The sequence below is a fragment of the Pteropus alecto genome, unplaced genomic scaffold (assembly GCF_000325575.1).
Source record: "Pteropus alecto unplaced genomic scaffold, ASM32557v1 scaffold8, whole genome shotgun sequence".
NCBI lineage: Eukaryota > Metazoa > Chordata > Mammalia > Chiroptera > Pteropodidae > Pteropus > Pteropus alecto.
Window position 1 is genome coordinate 14,037 of NW_006494609.1, and position 17,751 is coordinate 31,787.

A 17,751-nucleotide genomic window follows, 5' to 3' on the forward strand; every position below is an offset into this window, starting at 1 on the left:
ACCCTTTAAACAGGTACAAGGGAACATGAGTGTGGCATAATCACTAAGACAAAGCATTAAAAGGTACAGGCTCCCTTTGTAATATCTTAAGGGGAACTGGTAGAGGAAATCAGAGGAAAGAATAAGGCTAATAAATGAAATAGCCAGAAAAAGGACCCCAAGTTATAAAGAGATATAAAAAGGCAAAAGTCATGGAGTTAAAGGAAAGCACAGGAAAATGTGCTTTGGGTCTTTACGGTTTTCATAAAAGCAAGTGAGGATCTAAAAAGATCTCTGGTGAATTAGTTTCACAAAGGAAGCTGGTAATGAAAAGTGTAGTCTAAAATAAAAATAATAGGCCAAACCTTACAGTTATTACCCTGGCTACTAGAAAGGAACCCTGGACACCCTAATGTGTATGTGTATGTGTTGTGCCAAGTACACCGTACAGAGTTATGGAGACTCTTTGCCCTCAGAAGTTGTTTAGCGTCTAGCTGGGATGAACAGACATGAGAATACAGAATTACAGTGGAGTAGAATAAGCGTTATAAGATGGTGTGCACAGGGTTCTTGGAAGCACAAGTTATTAGAGGGGAGGGAGGGCAATCAGAAATGCTTCCCAAAAGAGGTGAGAACTAAGCTGTTACCTCAGAAGGAAACGCGATAATGAAAATAGCCAACCTTACTGAGTGCTTACCAAGTATCAGGTTCTAATCCAAAATAATATTAACTCATTGAACTTTCAAAATCGTAACAGGTGGGTATTGCTATTACTCCCAGTTTATAGTTGGGAGAAACTGGGCACAGAAGGAGGGGATAACTTATTCACAGACATAGCTGGAAAAAAAAGTGAAGTAGTAGCTGAACCTAGACTTTGCTCTTAATCACTAAACTAAGAATTAAAGATCTACACGACATGGCACAGAAGACAGTGCACAGACTTTAAAGTCTGAGAATCCAAGTTCTGTCACTTAGTAGCAATAATACCTTGAGCACACTTTAATCTCCACAAATTTTTACTTCCTTGATTGCAACACTGGTATCACTAGCTTACAAAATTCTTGCAGACATTGGAGACAGCATATGTAAAATACCTGTTACACTGTTACAGTGTAAGGCTTATATCATTACTTGGCTCAGAATCCTCCAGTTGTTTTCCATGTTATTCACAGTAAAAGTCTATAAAATGTCCCACAAGTCCTACCCAATACACTTCCTATCGCCACTACTCAACCCTCCTTACCTCTCTGATTCATCTGCTTATTCTGTCCTGTGTTCACTCAGCTGTTCTTGCTGATCTACTAACACACCAAAGCATACTCCCACCTCAGGACCTTTATTGTTGTTACTCCCTTGACCTGCGCTGATGAAGGAAGGGAGAAATGCAGAAATGAAGGTGGGGGAGGGAGGAAGAAAGTAAAGAATAAACAATCCGTCTCAAATTCAGCAAAGAAATCTGACCTAAATATACACATTTGTGAATCTCCAGCATATAGAAGGTAACTAAAGTCATAAACAGGGTTGAAAATTTCCTGTGGAGAGTAGAAGGAGCAGAGAAATAGGCCTAAGACTGTGGGACACTGAAAGAATAGCTCACAAAGGCAACAGAAATGAAGCAAGCAAGAGAGCGAGCAAGGTGAGGAGGGAAATGAAACAAAGAAATTATAATGCTGCAGAAGACAAGGACGGATGTTTCTGGAGAGTGTCTAGTGTTGAAGGCAAGGCAATCAGAACCTCCGGAAACTTATGGCTACCAGGAGGGATGGGAAACTACCACACCCAGAAGAGCCACTACCTACACATCCTGCCCCACAGCCAAATCACCAGAGGCATAACCTCCATTTACTGACAAATATATAAATATAATTATTTATATGTAAATAGAAATGTAATCTGAGTGAATATATTGTTCAATATAGATCTTCAATTGCAAATATGAAAGACTAAGATTCACTGAGTAAAACAAACATATAACAGAGAGATCAACAAAACCATGGTTCTTTGAAAAGATTAATAAAACAGAACATCAGCAATACTGGTCAAGAAAAAGAAGATATAAATAAATGATAGCTATCAGGAACAAAAAATGAGAACATAACTAGAGCTCCTGCAGACATTAAAAGATCACAGAATAAGCTGAACAACCTTCAGCCTAAAAAATACAAACTAGTAGAATATATAATTTACAAAATCTGATTTAAAAAAACCTTTTAATTTGAATAGGTAAGAAAGTGAATCTATAAGTAGACATCTTCTCTCCAAATGTCATGAGCAAGGAAAGCAGCTACTTAGGTAGCACCTTTGAACATGTTTGTCTATCCACAATGCCAGGTTTATTGAGTGGAACCTTCTCAGATAAATCAATCAGGTACCCACGCCAGTTGACACACAACACACAGAGAGGGGAAGCGTAGAGTCTTCTGTGACAGAGCAAAGGGATGAAAGTCTTTAGTGTCTCCAAAACAAACTCTGTTGACTGGTGGCCAGGACAGCTGCACATCAGTCCCAAGCCAGCAGCTACAATGAGAAGGTCAGAGTCTGCAGCTCTCAGCACATCCACAATGATGCTCCTGGGTTAGGCCTGAGCATCATCTAAGGTGTTCAGCTTATATAGACCCAGGTGGGATCCTTATACTTATTGGCTCCTGCAGATGGGTGCTTATCCAGTGCAGTCGTGGCTGACATTTCTGTGGTTTGGGGCATTCTGGACACACCCTAAGGGCATTCCCATTATGTGCCAGTTGACATTACTGTCATGGCTCCCATGGAATTCATTTTGTAAAGTCCAAAAAGTCCTCAATTCCTTATGCTTGATAAATCAAGAAAATGTTTCATGGATCATTTCTACCAAGTGTTTGAGGAAAAAATAACAAAACTCTTTACACGAACTTTTCCACAGAACATGAGAGAATATTTTCCAATTCATTATGATGCTGATATAACCTAGTTACCAAAACAAAAAAGAACTTATAGGAAAGAGATTACAGACCAATCTTACACATAAAATTAAATATAAAAATCTTAAAACGAATCTTAGCAAATTGACTCCAATAAAAAAGACATCATGACAAAGTATGGCTTATTCCTGAAATGCAAGATTGGTTATTATTTGGGTGAAAAATCCAGTGTAACTGATCATATTATCAGAAGAAAAGAGAAAAATAATATGATTCTCTCAACAGATTTTTAAAAAGTATAAAATGTGTTTGATAAAACTTAAAATTACTAAACTTCCACTTTCTGCTACAGTGGAGTCACCAGCACCAACATGCCCTTACACTATAAGAACTAGAATAGAACAAATATATAAAACAACTATTTTCAAACTTTGACAAAATGGGCAGTACAAAACTATAATCCCTAAAGTTCACATAAAATCTCCAGAGATCTAATAGCCAAAACAATCTTCAACAGGAAGAACGAAGTTGGAGGCCTCATACTTCCTGACTTCAAAATTTACTACAAAGCCACAGTAATCAAGAATACGGTCCTGGCATAAAGACATATAGATCGATGGAATAGAGAGCCCAGAATAAATCTTCACATATATAGTTAAATGGTTTTCAACAAGAGTGCCATGACTATTCAATGCAGAAATGACAGTCTTTTCAACAAATAGTGCTGAGAAAACTGTATTTCCACATGCAAAAGAATGAAGTTGAACACGTACCTAATGTCATATACAAAAATTAACTCATAATGGACTAAAGACCTAAAATAAAAGCCTAAACTATAAAATACTTAGAATAAAGCATAGGGAAAACACTTAATGACAATGGGTTTGGCAATGGTTTCTTGGATATGACACCAAAATTATCAGTAACAAAAAATAAAGTGGACCTGATCAAAATTTTATAAACTTTTGTACATCAAAGGACACTATTGACAGAATGAAAAGCAACCCACAGAAAATATTTATGAATCATATATCTGACAAAGGGTTAATATCTAGATTAAAAAAAAAAACTCCAACACGACAAAAAAATCCTATTAAAAACTGTACCAAAGCCTGAACAAACATTCCTTCAAGGAAGATAAACAAATCTTCTCTATTATTTTGATTATTTTTAATAAAATATTGTTAAAAGATATACAAATGGCCAGTAAGCACATGAAAAGATGCTCAACCTCACTAATCATTAGATGTGATACTGTGATTTATAATTACGAAATATATATTTGGTCTTCATCCTCTTCCTGGCATAGAGCTCTTAAAACCCTTGGAATTACCTAAGGAGAGTCAGAAAGACATCTTTTGTGATGTTCATAAGGTGCTTTTTGGAATGTCCCTAGGTCATCTATAAATGGAGCTGGTTATAGAGCAACCAACCATGTGATTAGAGGGTTGGAACTTTCAGTCCTACCCCCACCCCACCTCCTAGGAGAGGAACGGAGCTGGAGACTGAGCTTAATACTAGTGGTCAATGATCTAATCAATCATGTTTATGTAATGAAGCCTCCATAACATAGGCAAGGGTTCAGAGAGCTTCCAGGTTGTTAAACACATGAGATTCAGGGGGAATGGCACATCCAGACAGGTAATGGGAGCTCTGCACCCCTTCCCACATACCTTGCCCTACACACCTCTTCTATCTAGCTGATACTGAATTATAACCTTTTAAAATAAACCGGTAATCTAGTAAGTAAAATCTTTCTCAGAGTTCTGTAAGCCACTCTAGCAAATGAATCGAACTGGAGGAGGTCATGGGAACCTCTGATTTATAGTCAGTCAGAAGCCTGGGTTGACACACCTAGACTTGTGATTTGCATCTGAAATGGTGGCAGTCTTGTATATTATTAAGTCCTTAACCTGTGGGACCTGATTCTATTTCCAGGTAGACAGTGTCAGAATTGAATTGAGTTGTAGGACATCCAGCTGGTGCCTCAGAGAACTGTTTGCTGGTGTGAAAAAAAACACCATACATTGGAATTGGTGTCAGAACTGTATTAGGTAAATGCAAATCAAAATCATGAGATACCATTTCTCACCCATTAGGATGGCTATTATCAAAAAACAAAAAAATGAAAAGAAAAAAAGAAAGAAAACAAACCCAGAAAATTACGAACGGTGAAGATGTGGACAAACTGGAACCCTGTGCACTGCTGCCAATAATGCAGCTGCCACTGAAACCAATATGGTGGGTCCTCAAAACAATTAAAAATAGAATTATCATTTGTGGTTACTTACACAAAAGAACTGAAAGCAGGGACTAGAACAGATATTTGTACATCAGTGTTCATAGCAGCATTATTCACAAAAGCCAAAAGGTGGAAACAACTCAAATGTCCACTGACTGACGAATGCATAAACAGAATTATGTGTGTATGTATTAGTAACATAAAAATAAAAGGCCAAAGTGAGAGGCAACAAGCATTTATTTGAGATCAAAAGAGTAGCTATTTGGGTAGTACTGATTTAAGGAGAAACCCAAATAGTGCTCCGATTAGGAGGTGAAGGCAAGGCATATTTATGAGAAAAGCAGGGAATAATTACACTAATTCTAAACAATGTTTTTAATTTTTAGTCCAGTAGTCATATCTGTTTCTTGTTATCTCTGAAAAGTTGTTTGGGACACAATGTTGGTTTAGGCCCAGTCCAAATTACTTTGCCCTGTTTTAACATTCCAAAGGTTCAAGGTAATAGGACATACAAAATAGTTCCTCTGGGATGGCAGCTCCGACTCTATTTTAAAGTGACATTGTTTACATTATTTTTTATAATATACACACACATAGTGGAATATTTAGTCGTAAAAAAAAAATTCTGTCACATGCTAGAATATAGATGAACCTTGAAAACATTATACTAAGTGAGATACGCCAAGAGCTTCTAGGTTTGGATGCTTTTGGCATGGCAGTCTTTGCAAGCCCTCCCAAGCCACTTCTGTTCCTGAACCCGCAGGTGGCCAAGTTTCACAAGGAGGTGATTCTGTTTCTGTGCTATGCAACCAAGCAATAGAAAAGGGAAAAAAACTTACTCCTGGAGTAATCTATGTGGGCCACCTACCTCCAGCACTTTACAAAACCCAGATCTGAGCACATATCTCCCAGTTTGGCATTGTTATATGAGATTCAGACTGTCCAGAAGTTTTTAAAAAAAACCAAACAAGAAACAAAAAACTGGAAATGGCAAAAGCTATGCTTTAGTGGAGTTTGAATCTGAAGATGTTGCCAAGATAGTTGCTGAAACAATGAACAACTACCTTTTCGGTGAAAGACTCTTGAAGTGTCATGTTATGCCATCTGAGAAAGTACAAGAGAAACTTTTTAGAGTGGCATATTCCATTTAAGAAGCCATCATATCTAGGAGTGAAATGATATAATCAGACCTGGACAATTCAAAAGCTACAGATGGAGGAGTGATTTAAAAAGAAAGAAAAATTACTTGGGAAGAGATTAGCTAAGAAAGGAATTGATTATAACTTTCCTTCACTGATTTTATATAAAAAGGGGAAAAAATACTTTGAACACTGATCCTCAAAAATCTACAAATAGCCAGGCTTTACCTAAGAAGAAAAAAGAGGTTTCAGTCAGTCCTAACACTCCTGAAAAGACTGGAGAGCCAGGGCCCCACACCAGTTTGTACAGCAACATTTTTGGAGAAACGAAAATCTGAAGTGGCTGAAACGAGTGATGATAAAGATAATGCAACAGTTTCAAATAGCACTTATCTGGCATAAAAGAAACACAAGTGACTCAAACACCAATATATTCAAGGGAAAAAAGACCAAAGAGAAAGCAATCAGTGATTCTGAATGTATTGTACGCACAACACTTCTGGAAAACGTGATTTTATGATGAAGGCCGTTTTGTATTTAACTAGATACAATGGAATGCAACTGTTGACAAGATCATTGGAAGAAACACTGTTGGTTCAAGTTGATAAGGAAAGCAATCCGTAATTCTGGCTTGCCCCTGGCTGAAATGTAGGAATGCACACCAGCTTGCCGGGCTCGTGCTGTCTCGTTGTCCCAGTCTCTCCTAGTTTTCTTTGCAGATTTCATAACTGTCTTTAGTTACACTGGCTGGACAGTAGGGTCACCATTAACTGCAGGTTTAAAAACTAAACTGTAGTCTTCATTGGTACAATTAAATAAATAAAATCTAAAAAAAAAATTATATATATATGCACGAGACACAAAAGGACAAATGTTGTATGATTCCACTTATATGAGGTACCTAGAGTAGGCAAATTCATAGTGACATAAAGTAGAATGGTGGTTGTTAGGGGCTGGGGCTGGGCGGAGAGGACAAGGGGAGTTCCTCTTTAATGGGTACAGAGTTTCAATTTGGGAAGATGAAAATGTTATGGAGATGGATGGTGCTGATTGCTGCACTGCAATACCACTGAACTGTATACTTAAAAATTGTTAAAATGGTAAATTTTACGTTATTTATACTTACCACAATTTTAAGTATGCGGATTGAAAAGAAAACTAGTCCCAGATGACATGATCATGGATGTAGAAAATCCTAAGCAATGTACAAAAAAACTACTAGAATAGCTGAATTTAGTAAAGTAATAGGACGCAAGGTCAAATATATGAAAAGCAACTATATCTATATACTAAGAAAAAAACAAATGGAAATTAAAAATTTTTTAAATCATTTATAATAGCATCGAAAAAACGTAATATTTAGGGATAAATTTAACAAAACATGTATAAGACATGTACTCTGAAAACTTAAAATTTTGCTGAGAGAAATTAAAGAAAACCTGGAGAAATGGAGAAATGCAGCATGTTTGTGGTTCTGAAGATTTGATACTGCTAAAATGTCAGTTCTCCCCAAATTGGTCGATCCCAATAAATTGGACTATATTCCTGAATGTGAAATGTAAAATAATGAAGCTTAGATAATGACACAGAACATCTTCATAAACTCAATACAGATAAACACCTCAAATAAGACACAAAAAAAGCATTAACAATAAAAACTGATAGTGAGCAATATTAAAATTAAGAACCTGTGTTCATTTTTAGGCCACCATTAATAGAGTAAAAAATCAAGCCAGTGTGAAAAAGATACATTTAAACAAAATGCATATAATTGACAAAGGACCCCTATCCAAAACATATAAGAATTTTTACAATTCTGTAAGACGAAGGCAGAAGAAAAAATTTTTTTAATGTGCAAAAGGATGCCTTGACATCATCGATCACCAGGAAATACAAATTTCAGCTTCAGGATAGCACCTTACACCTATCAAAATCACTAAGTTTTTCTTTAACTGACAATATCAAGGATCAAGTATGGAACAACGTGAACTCTCATGAACTGCTGGTGGGAGTTATAACCTGGTACGATCACTTCAGAAAACATTTTAGCATTGTCAACCAAAGCTGAATAAAGGCATACTTATGACTCAGTTATCTGAGTAAAATAGCAACACGAGTATGAGTACACTATTATTAGTTTCCTGCCATAACAAAGTACCACAAACTGGTGGCTTAGAACAGCAGACATTTATTGTCTCAAAGTTCTGAAGGCTACAAGTCCAAAATCAAGGTGTCAGCAGGGACATGCTCCTCCCAAAACCTACGGGGACTCCTTCCTTGAGTCTTCCTGGCTTCTGGTGATTTGCTGGCGACCTTTGGCATTTCTAGATTGTAGATGCATCACTCTGATCATCCATCTTCACATGACATTCTCTATTTGCCTCTTCACATGGATTTCTCTTTATGACAAAACCTGTCACATCAGATTAGGACCCCCACCCCCCCGCCTTACTCTAGCATGACCTCATCTTAACTAATTACATCTGCAATGACCCTATTTCCAAATTAGGTCACATTCTGAGGTACTGGGAGTTAGGACTTCAAGATATCTTGTTGGGGAGGGGGCATAATTCAGCCTATATTATACACAAAAAAGCAAAAATAAGAATATTCATAAAAGCAAGTTTTCATTATAGACAAAAACTATAAACAACTCAAATGTCCATCACCATTAGAATGCATTTTTTTAAGTTGTAATATATTTATGTAATGGCATACCGCACAGCAATAAAAATAAAAGAACTGCGATAACATGAAACAACTTTGATGAACCTCACAAATGTTAATATTGAACAAAAAAAGCCATATGTGAAACACACACACTGAATCCATTTACATTAAAAATAAAAAATAGACAATTAAGATATTTATTTATGGATGTATGGTTACAAGGTAAAAATGTAAAGAAAACAAATGATTACCATAAAACTGAGGATAAGGATGACCTCTGATCAGAAGGACAAGAGTTGTGAATAGGAGGGAACATAGAGCAGCTTCTCCGGTACTGGCAATGTTCAATTTCTTTACCTGCACGGTGAGTTACCTAGGTACAATGAGTTGTACTTCACTATTTTGTGTATTTTTCTGTAAGTGATATTTTGCAATCATGTTGTTGAAAGAAAAGGCTCTGAGCTGGAAAAATAGTAGGAAAAATACTTAAAGCAAATATGAGAAGTTAATTTTTTTATGTCAAAAGTTTATGCTTAAATAAACGGAAAATAAGCAAAGTGCAAAAGTTTATATAATGTTGCCTTTTGTGTAAGAAGGGGAAATAAGAAAATATCTATTCATTTGTGCAAAAGAAATATAGTAAAGGTAAACCAGAAACTAATTAGGTCGGTTACTTTGAGGGAGTGGGTAAGAATGAGGTGGAAATGAAATGAGTGAGTGGGGCAGAGGAGAAAGGAGTGTGATACCTGGAATCTCTTTTGGACAGTTCTGACATTTAGAATCAAGTTAACATATGACATACCCCAACAACAAGGCAGAAATAAACGAATAAGAATGAGGGGGAAAAATAAAATGGAATTCAAAACAAAACAAAATTAACTGAACCAATAAATGAGCAATGTAACCACACTGAAGAGAATAAAAAATTAACCCATGGGATTTTAAACATAGTATTTGAACTATATACCCTCAATCTAAAGACAAAAAGAACTAAGCAAATACTGAACTTTAATCAGGAGTTCTCTTTTCGGCAGAGTTATAGGTTAGCAATTCTAAAACTACATTCTGTTATTCCAGGATTAAGCAAATAAGTAAAAATACTGTGGAAAACAGGAACCAGAATTCTCATCAGTGTGGAAGAAAGTTAAAAATATGGAAGGGAACTGAGTGAACCATGTGGTGATTGATTGGAACTGGTGGTATTAGTGTGAATTGATGGCTTTTAATAAACAGATATAGATGTGTGTGGACATATGTGCATTTACTCATAAGTATGTATCTATCTAGTTCTTAACTGTCAGCTGAGAGGGCCTACAAGTAACGACATCTCAGTAGCAAATGAGCATATGTGGCACAAAGACCTTGATCTCCAAATGCATTCTCCGCCAAAAGGAACTAGAGACCTTAGAGAAATGGCTGATTCCAGGGTTGGGAAGAACCTGGAATAGCTTACTGTGCCAAAACGTATAGTAAATGCTCAATGAATGACACGGGAATCAGCTTGAAGGGACTTCCATTGGCCCAATCTGGGACAATTTGAGCATTAATATAAACAGTAATGAAGGACCTGATATAAGGACCTCCATATTATGGCCTCACCTCTTTTTACCCTATAGCTTGTAACCACAAACTTAATAGTTTTTTTTTTTTTTCCTGATTCAAGCTTGTTTTGCCCAGATAATGGCATTGTGACTCACTTGCCTCTCCACCCTTACCCTCTGTATGCCTGCTCCTTTAATCATTAAGCCTTAGGACATTAAGATTAACCAAGCCTCAGGTCTAGAATCATGAGGCCAATAGGTTTCCATTGGATTTCAGACTAAGGATAATATCTTGGCTTTAGATGTGTTTCAGGCCCAAGACTATCAAGGCAAAACTACAACCCCCACCAGCCAAGGAACCAGGTCATGGGAACAGGTAGGATGGTGCCACAGCTGATTCCAGAACCCGGACACACTAATCAAATTGCCTCATCCCCCTTTAGTTGTCCAATCAGTAGCACCCATGACCCCAACTCCCTTAGTTTCAGGAATACTGATTCTTCCCTATTTAACCTGGACTCCCAAGATACTTGGGGCGGTGGCGGGAGGGGGTGGGGGATGCCTTTGAGACCTAGTTTGCCTGTGTCTCCAGGACTTGCAACTTCTCTGATAATAAACACTTATTCTATCTAGCCCAACTCCTGTGTCGGTTTTTTACACTGGGGCAAGGCAGCATGAGCACTGTACTCATTCATCCTTTGGTTTAGGTAATAGTAAAGAAATAGCATCATTGAATAAAAGAATCCAGGAGTCCACAATGACATAAATAAGCAAGGGAAAAAGGAAAGCTCTTCTTTATAGCAAAAGGCCAAGTAATAGGTATAGAAAGAATGCTAGAATTAGAAAATCACCAATTGGCAATCATGATATTCAGGCAAGAATTACCAAAGGATGTTAACCAGTGGGTAAAAGTTTGAGGAATAACAAGATATTTAGAGCCGCAAACTATTTCCCCCACAAGATACCTATAAATTACAAAAGGTAAAATAGTAACTTGATAGTGGAGTAACCTGACAGACAATACCTTAACCAAGTAAAGTTAACATCACCAGAAATGGGGCAAATTCATAGCATGTGCTTCGTAAGCACCTTTTCCATGGACAAAAGTGCATGGGGTGAATTTAATCATAAAATTTATCGAACAATCCCAAACTGAGACATTCAACAAAATATCTGGCCTAAACTCTAAATATTGAGTCATGAAAAACAAGGAAGATTAAAGAACTCTTCCAGATTAAAGCAGACTAAAGAGATAACAAAACCCAAAGCATAATTCAGGATATTCTTTTGCTGTAAATACATTCTTGGCACCACTGGCAAGATATGAATAAAATCTACAGATCAGGTAATTGTATCAGACCAGTTTAATTTTGATAAGTATATGATGGCTAAGTAAGAGACTGTCTTTGATTTTAGGAAATGCACACTAAAGTACTTCAGGGAAAGTATTTTGGGCTTCATGACTGCGTCTAACTCTCAATCCAAAAATAAGAAGTGTATGTATATATATGTGTGTATTTTATAGGTATACATATACATGGAGAAAAACAGCAATTGACAGCAAGAGTTAGAGATGAGAGAGGATAGAAAAAGAGTAAAGAATAAACAAATATGGAAAAATGTCACCATGTGAGGAATTTAGGCAAAAAGTATATATATATTCTTTATACTATTACTTTTCTGTAAGCTTGAACTTATGTCAAAAAGCTAAAAGAAAAATCTTACACAAAACAAAATCAGAAATTTCATAAAAGCAAAAGTCAAGGATGAGAAATTATTCAACCACTTAAAATAATAAAAGACCATTTTTTCCTACTTAATTACCACTAAAAATATAAATGACAATACTCAGTGGTAGCCAGACTCTAGAGGACTTGGTATTTTCATACTTAGCTATTTGAGTGACAATTGGCCCAAACCTTTTGAGAAAAACAACTTGGCAATAGAAACTAGGAGTCAAAAAAAAAAAAAAAGATTCTAGATTCTAGTGATTCTACCACCGAAACTATCTTAAGTAAATAAATACTACACACTGAAAAGTCACTGTATACAAATGTAATCACAACAGCCTTATTTAAAATAATGCAAACTGGGAAAAACCTAAGTAGAACACAGGAAGGTTTAAAAAAACATACAACCACAGGAATTACTCGGTCACAAATATAAACAATCTGTAAAAACTAAGTGAACATGGAGAAATGCTTACAACAGACATAATAATATGACAAAGTAAAATTAAATGAACAGAATAATTACAAAATTTGGTTTCTAAAATGTCTATTCACAGAAAAAGAAGACAAAGAAAATTCTTAACGCATTATAATATTTGTAGGGTGAAGGTATAGGTGAGGTTTTTTTTCCCATTTCTTTATCCTTCAAGTTGTCAGTAACTTCATCATTTTAATACTGAGGAATATGCAACTAATAAAAGAAAAGTTTAGTTAATTACTACTTTAACATTAATCTTTCATTTTTACAAAGTGCATATGGAAATATTTCAGAGAGAAATAAAGGGGGTAAACTCACAATAAAGTAATTTATACAAATACCTTTATTTGGTTTTAAACATATATAGCAGTACACATGTAAGGCAGCTGCACAAGTCCAATAAGGAAAAGTTACAAAAGATACATAAAAATATTCACATCGAAAGAATGAGCGTCCTTATATCCTTTCTTAAAGAACAAGCACATTCTATACAAATGAGAGGGCTGTGACAAAGAATTTTACAGTTCAAGAGCCTGTCACAGTAATGAGGTATAATAATGGACAAGAGGTCTTGCAAGCTTCTCTCGTGTCCAATACTCACTGAAGTCTCATTCGTTTCTCGGGAGGGCCTTTAGTGCTCACTGTCTGTTGGATGTTCTTTGTGGTCTCCTTCTCCTCAGATTTTACAGTTTCTGGTATAGGTTCTGCCTCTTTCTTTGTCTGATCCACTACACATCAAAAGTAGGTATTATTTTTTTTTTGAAGGGGAAGGAAGATGGAGGGATGAGATCAATTTACACAACAGTGAATATGAATGGTTCAGATGCTTTTGAATTCATTTAGAACTCCTTATCTCAAGTTCTAAATGTAGCTGTTTCACCAGGCAGATGTATAAGAACCCATTTATAAACGTAAAAACCTCATAACCCAAGCAAATTTTTGATATTAGACAAAAACACATGACATTTAAATAAGACATTATACATAAATAAGATGTATAATTATTCCATCCCATGATGAAACAGGCCTTTTTCATTGAACTAAAAACAACCTCAAATCATCTTGGCTTTCCCATACTTCCTCAATACCTACTCTTCTCACTCAAATTCATCTTTTAAATACTAATACCACAACCACAAAAGCATCGTCTTTTGGCAATTCAGCAGATCTCAAAGGTTGGGAGTAACACTACAATGAGAGAATTCTGGAAGGACAAAATGACCATTTGACTATAGCTCATCTCACATACTACAATTGTTATTAATTTAAACAGGCTGTCTTGGCCTTCTTTCAAGATCAATAAGAATATCAGATGAACCATACCTGGGACAGGCTTTTCTCCAGACTTTTGCTGCAATTAAAAAAAGAAAAGGGAAGGGGGAGAAGTAGAAGAAAACAGGGCAGGTTAGCAAAGTTTTCTTCTTGACTTCATAATTCTTATTAAAATTATACTTTCATTCAAATTATATTATAAATGACTTCATGAAGAACAATGAAACATAAAAAGCAAATTTATCATTTTCTAGTTCTTATTCACCTGCTCCAGAAAAGACAAATCTAAAACTAGAACAAAAGAGTCAAACTATTTGTAAATAACCCTTGGACACTTACAAAGTCTTGTGCCTCTGTGCCCAGGCTACAAAGATTTACTAAAAAGCACCTAAGTAGAACCCAATGGAAAGGGGAAATGGAACCTTTTAAGACTTCAGACGCTTATTTGCTTAGCAGATATGAGCCACAAAAAAAGTAGAAATGAAGTTTGGATGAACCCTCCAACTTTTAAAGTTAGGTATGGGAAACAAAGAGGAAAGAGGTATTTTTCTATGAACATAAGGCTTCTGATGAGTGTGCTATTAAAAATCAAACTGCAGGTACAAAATAGTCATGGGGAGATAAAGTATAGCATAGGGAATACAGTCAATAATATTGTCATAACTATGTTTATTGCCAGGTGGATACTAGATTTATTGAGGGAGGATCACTTAGTAAATTATATAAATGTCTAACCACTATGTGAAATTAATAAAATATTGAATGTCAACTGTAATTGGAATTTTTAAATTAAAAAAAAAGAAAAAAATAATACAAATAAAGCTGCAGGGAAAAATGATGGGGGCACCAGGAGTCAGAAACAAGCTCAGATCCTTCATTCTGTACAGCAGTTCTTTGACTTGACTGGGCTCTGTCTTCTCCCTTTTCCTATTGTTTAAGTTAAATGCTTTAAAACACTTTTCCCCTCCTCTTCCCTACTCAAAGCTCACAACCTAATCCTCACCCTCAGCCAAAGACACTATCACCTATGTTTAATAAAAGGATGTCAATACCCCAAGTTCCCTCCCAACTATCTACTTTCAAAACTTATTATAACTTTACATACATACATTTACACACATATACATATATATAAAATACCTGTATATACTTCCCTGTCATCTCAGCAGTGTTCTCTTAACTCAAAGTTAATGCCTTCGTTTGTTTTATGAATTTCTTTCTGAATTTACATGCCCTCCCAAGCTTTCTTATCTAACCCTACAACTAAAGACTACAAAATTTTCTGATATCAAATATCTGCTGCCAGAGTCATGTTGCCAGCTGCCTACTAGCTCACTCCAACTGCAAGTTCTGGGAACTGTTACACTTAATAAGACCAAATTGAGCTCCATATTATTATCCATTGTGCAGAAAAGGTGAACATAGAAGACCTAAGGCTGCTATCTTCAGAAAGGCCAGTTTGCAGGGCTGGCCCTTGGCTAGTGACTAGGAACTTGGATTTCGGAAGGATTCCCACTATTCCTAACTGATAATGGTGACTCGCTACGCCTAGATTATTTGTGCAAACAATGTTGTCTATGCTGAATACCCGCTTTCCTTCAGGGAATGTAGAATTTTGGTACATGCTAGAGTATCTACATAACCCTCCCCAAAAAACAAAAGCACCAAGTCTCTAATGAACTTCACACACATGTTGCTGCATTTCCATTGTTGAGAGAAGAGTATGTACTCTGTGTGACCCCCTCATGGGAAAGAGAGTATAATGAAGCCTGCACATGGATTCCTCCACACTCCACTTATGCCTTCTCCCCATATAACCAGCCGTACGTCCTTACTTTGTCACTGTAACAAATCCTGTGAGTCCTTCAAACAAATCACCAAACATGGGGGAAGGTCAGAGAAACACCCAACACAGCCATATAATATCTTATGAACATATTAGGATTTAAACATGTAAAGTAATCTGAGGGAATAAATATTCTTTTCTTAATTTAAAAAAGGAAATATATGCTGGACATTGAGGAAGTGAGAAACTAAGAGGGGGAATTCTTATACTGCTAGCACCGACCCATTTGAACTACACTAGACACTGGACTATGTCTGGACATTGGAATAATGTCATCATTTACCCAATGTACACTGTCTAATCTTTTCTAGTTACTACTATCAGACAAACTGTGTGGCTTGAGATGAGGAAAGAGAAGAGGGCTGCCTTTCTAACAAAATTTAATCAAGTAACCATGGGATAAACCTAGCTAAAGTAATATCCTATGGTTTTCTAGCAGTTTCTGAAAACAGCACTGAAAAGACTTTCATCATAAAAGGCTCTGAGGGTCTGCACTCCCACCATATATCATCAGTATTAGTATAACTTTCAGCGGTAACAAGAATTAAACTATGGCAAAAAGGAGCCTCCTCAAAGTTGGCAGGACTGCTCCAATATTCTCTTGCACGTCCCCCTCAGGGGCAATATTCCTAGGATCTAGAAGCTCTACTGTTAAATACAATGGAAAAGTTGGAGCAAGTCCTGAACTACAAATGGTTCTGAGAGATACAGTGAGTAAACAGGAGTTCACAGGAGACTTTAAGTAGACCAAGAATCTATTTTCTTCTCTAGATCTCAAGAAAAATGTTTTGGGTAGGAGGAACAAAGGGATTATTAATAGTTCTAGAGAAAGCTATCTTTCTCCTAGTTCTGTTACAGAGTCGGACATGCTCTCTCTTTCCATAAACTAACTCCCCTAACTCCAAACACCGTATTTTCCTAACCATCCTCTACACTGTTACTGGTTAACTTCCAAAAACACAAACTAACTGCATTTCTTCCTTGCAACTGTTTTTAAACATTTACTGGGTCCCTACTGCCATTATCAAAAATTCTCAGCTAGTCAGTGATGAGGATCTAAAAGATGAAGTAAAGAATATTTCAGTATTTTGTATAAATACTCTGTATGTTTATGCAAAAATTATCACTGCTTTGGTTTTTCTTTAGTGATGATAGCTACTGTTTTGATACTTCAAATAACTTTTAATGCAGCTAGAAACCTATGTTTATGGGAGTTGTAGGTTTAAAATAGTAAATAAACACTGGACTATAGAATTAACTACAAATTCTTTTATAGAGCATATACGATACTTCTCAATCTGACCTTAATCCATCATTTAAGTTTCATAGTCCATTACTCTTCCCCCTCAAAAAACACATAGAGTAAACCTTCAGAGTATTTGCTTGCTTTTTTTTTAACAGGTATATTGAGGTATAAAATACAAAAACTGCACATATTTAATGTATATTTAATGTATTCAATTTGATGAGTTTGGACATATACTTAAACCTGTGGTATCATCACCACAATCAAAGTAATAAACATAAATCGCCACCGAAAGATTCCTTATGTTCCTTTAGTTTTTTTTCTGTGTGCGCTAAGAACATTCAACATGAGATCTACTCTCTTACCAAGTTTTTAAGTACAATACCATATTGTTACTATAGGCATCATCTCTAGAACTTATTTATATTGTGCGACTGTAACTTTATATCCATTTAACAACTTCCTATTTCCCCTCTTCCTTCATCCTCTGTCAACCACCATATTTTCTGCATCCTTAAGTTTGACTGTTTAGATACTTTATGTAATCCTACCATTCACAATGACATGGATAGATCTAGAGGTTATTATGCTGAGTGAAGTAAGTCAGAGAAAGATAAATACCATATGATTTCACTTATATGCGGAATCTAAGGAATAAAAGGAACTAATAAAAAACAGACTCACAATTATAGAGGACAATATGGTGATGGC

The 17,751-nt window shown here is 36.0% G+C and overlaps 1 protein-coding gene and 1 pseudogene across 3 annotated transcripts in view; one reads left to right on the top strand and one right to left on the bottom strand.

The window, feature by feature from the left end:
- Positions 1 to 5,830: 5,830 nt before the first annotated feature.
- LOC102889875 lies at positions 5,831 to 6,769 on the top strand (annotated as a pseudogene).
- A 6,232-nt stretch (positions 6,770 to 13,001) lies between these two features.
- Positions 13,002 to 17,751, bottom strand: part of MED6 (mediator complex subunit 6) — a 16,677-nt gene continuing 11,927 nt past the window's right edge. For all 3 annotated transcript variants that reach the window (XM_006925412.3, XM_025042093.1, XM_006925411.3), the window contains 2 exons: positions 14,000 to 14,027; positions 13,002 to 13,404 (listed from right to left, as the gene is read on the bottom strand). In XM_006925412.3, coding sequence (XP_006925474.1) covers positions 13,353 to 13,404; positions 14,000 to 14,027 — 80 coding nt within the window. In that variant the 3' untranslated portion in view covers positions 13,002 to 13,352. The remainder of the gene's footprint in view (positions 13,405 to 13,999; positions 14,028 to 17,751) is intronic.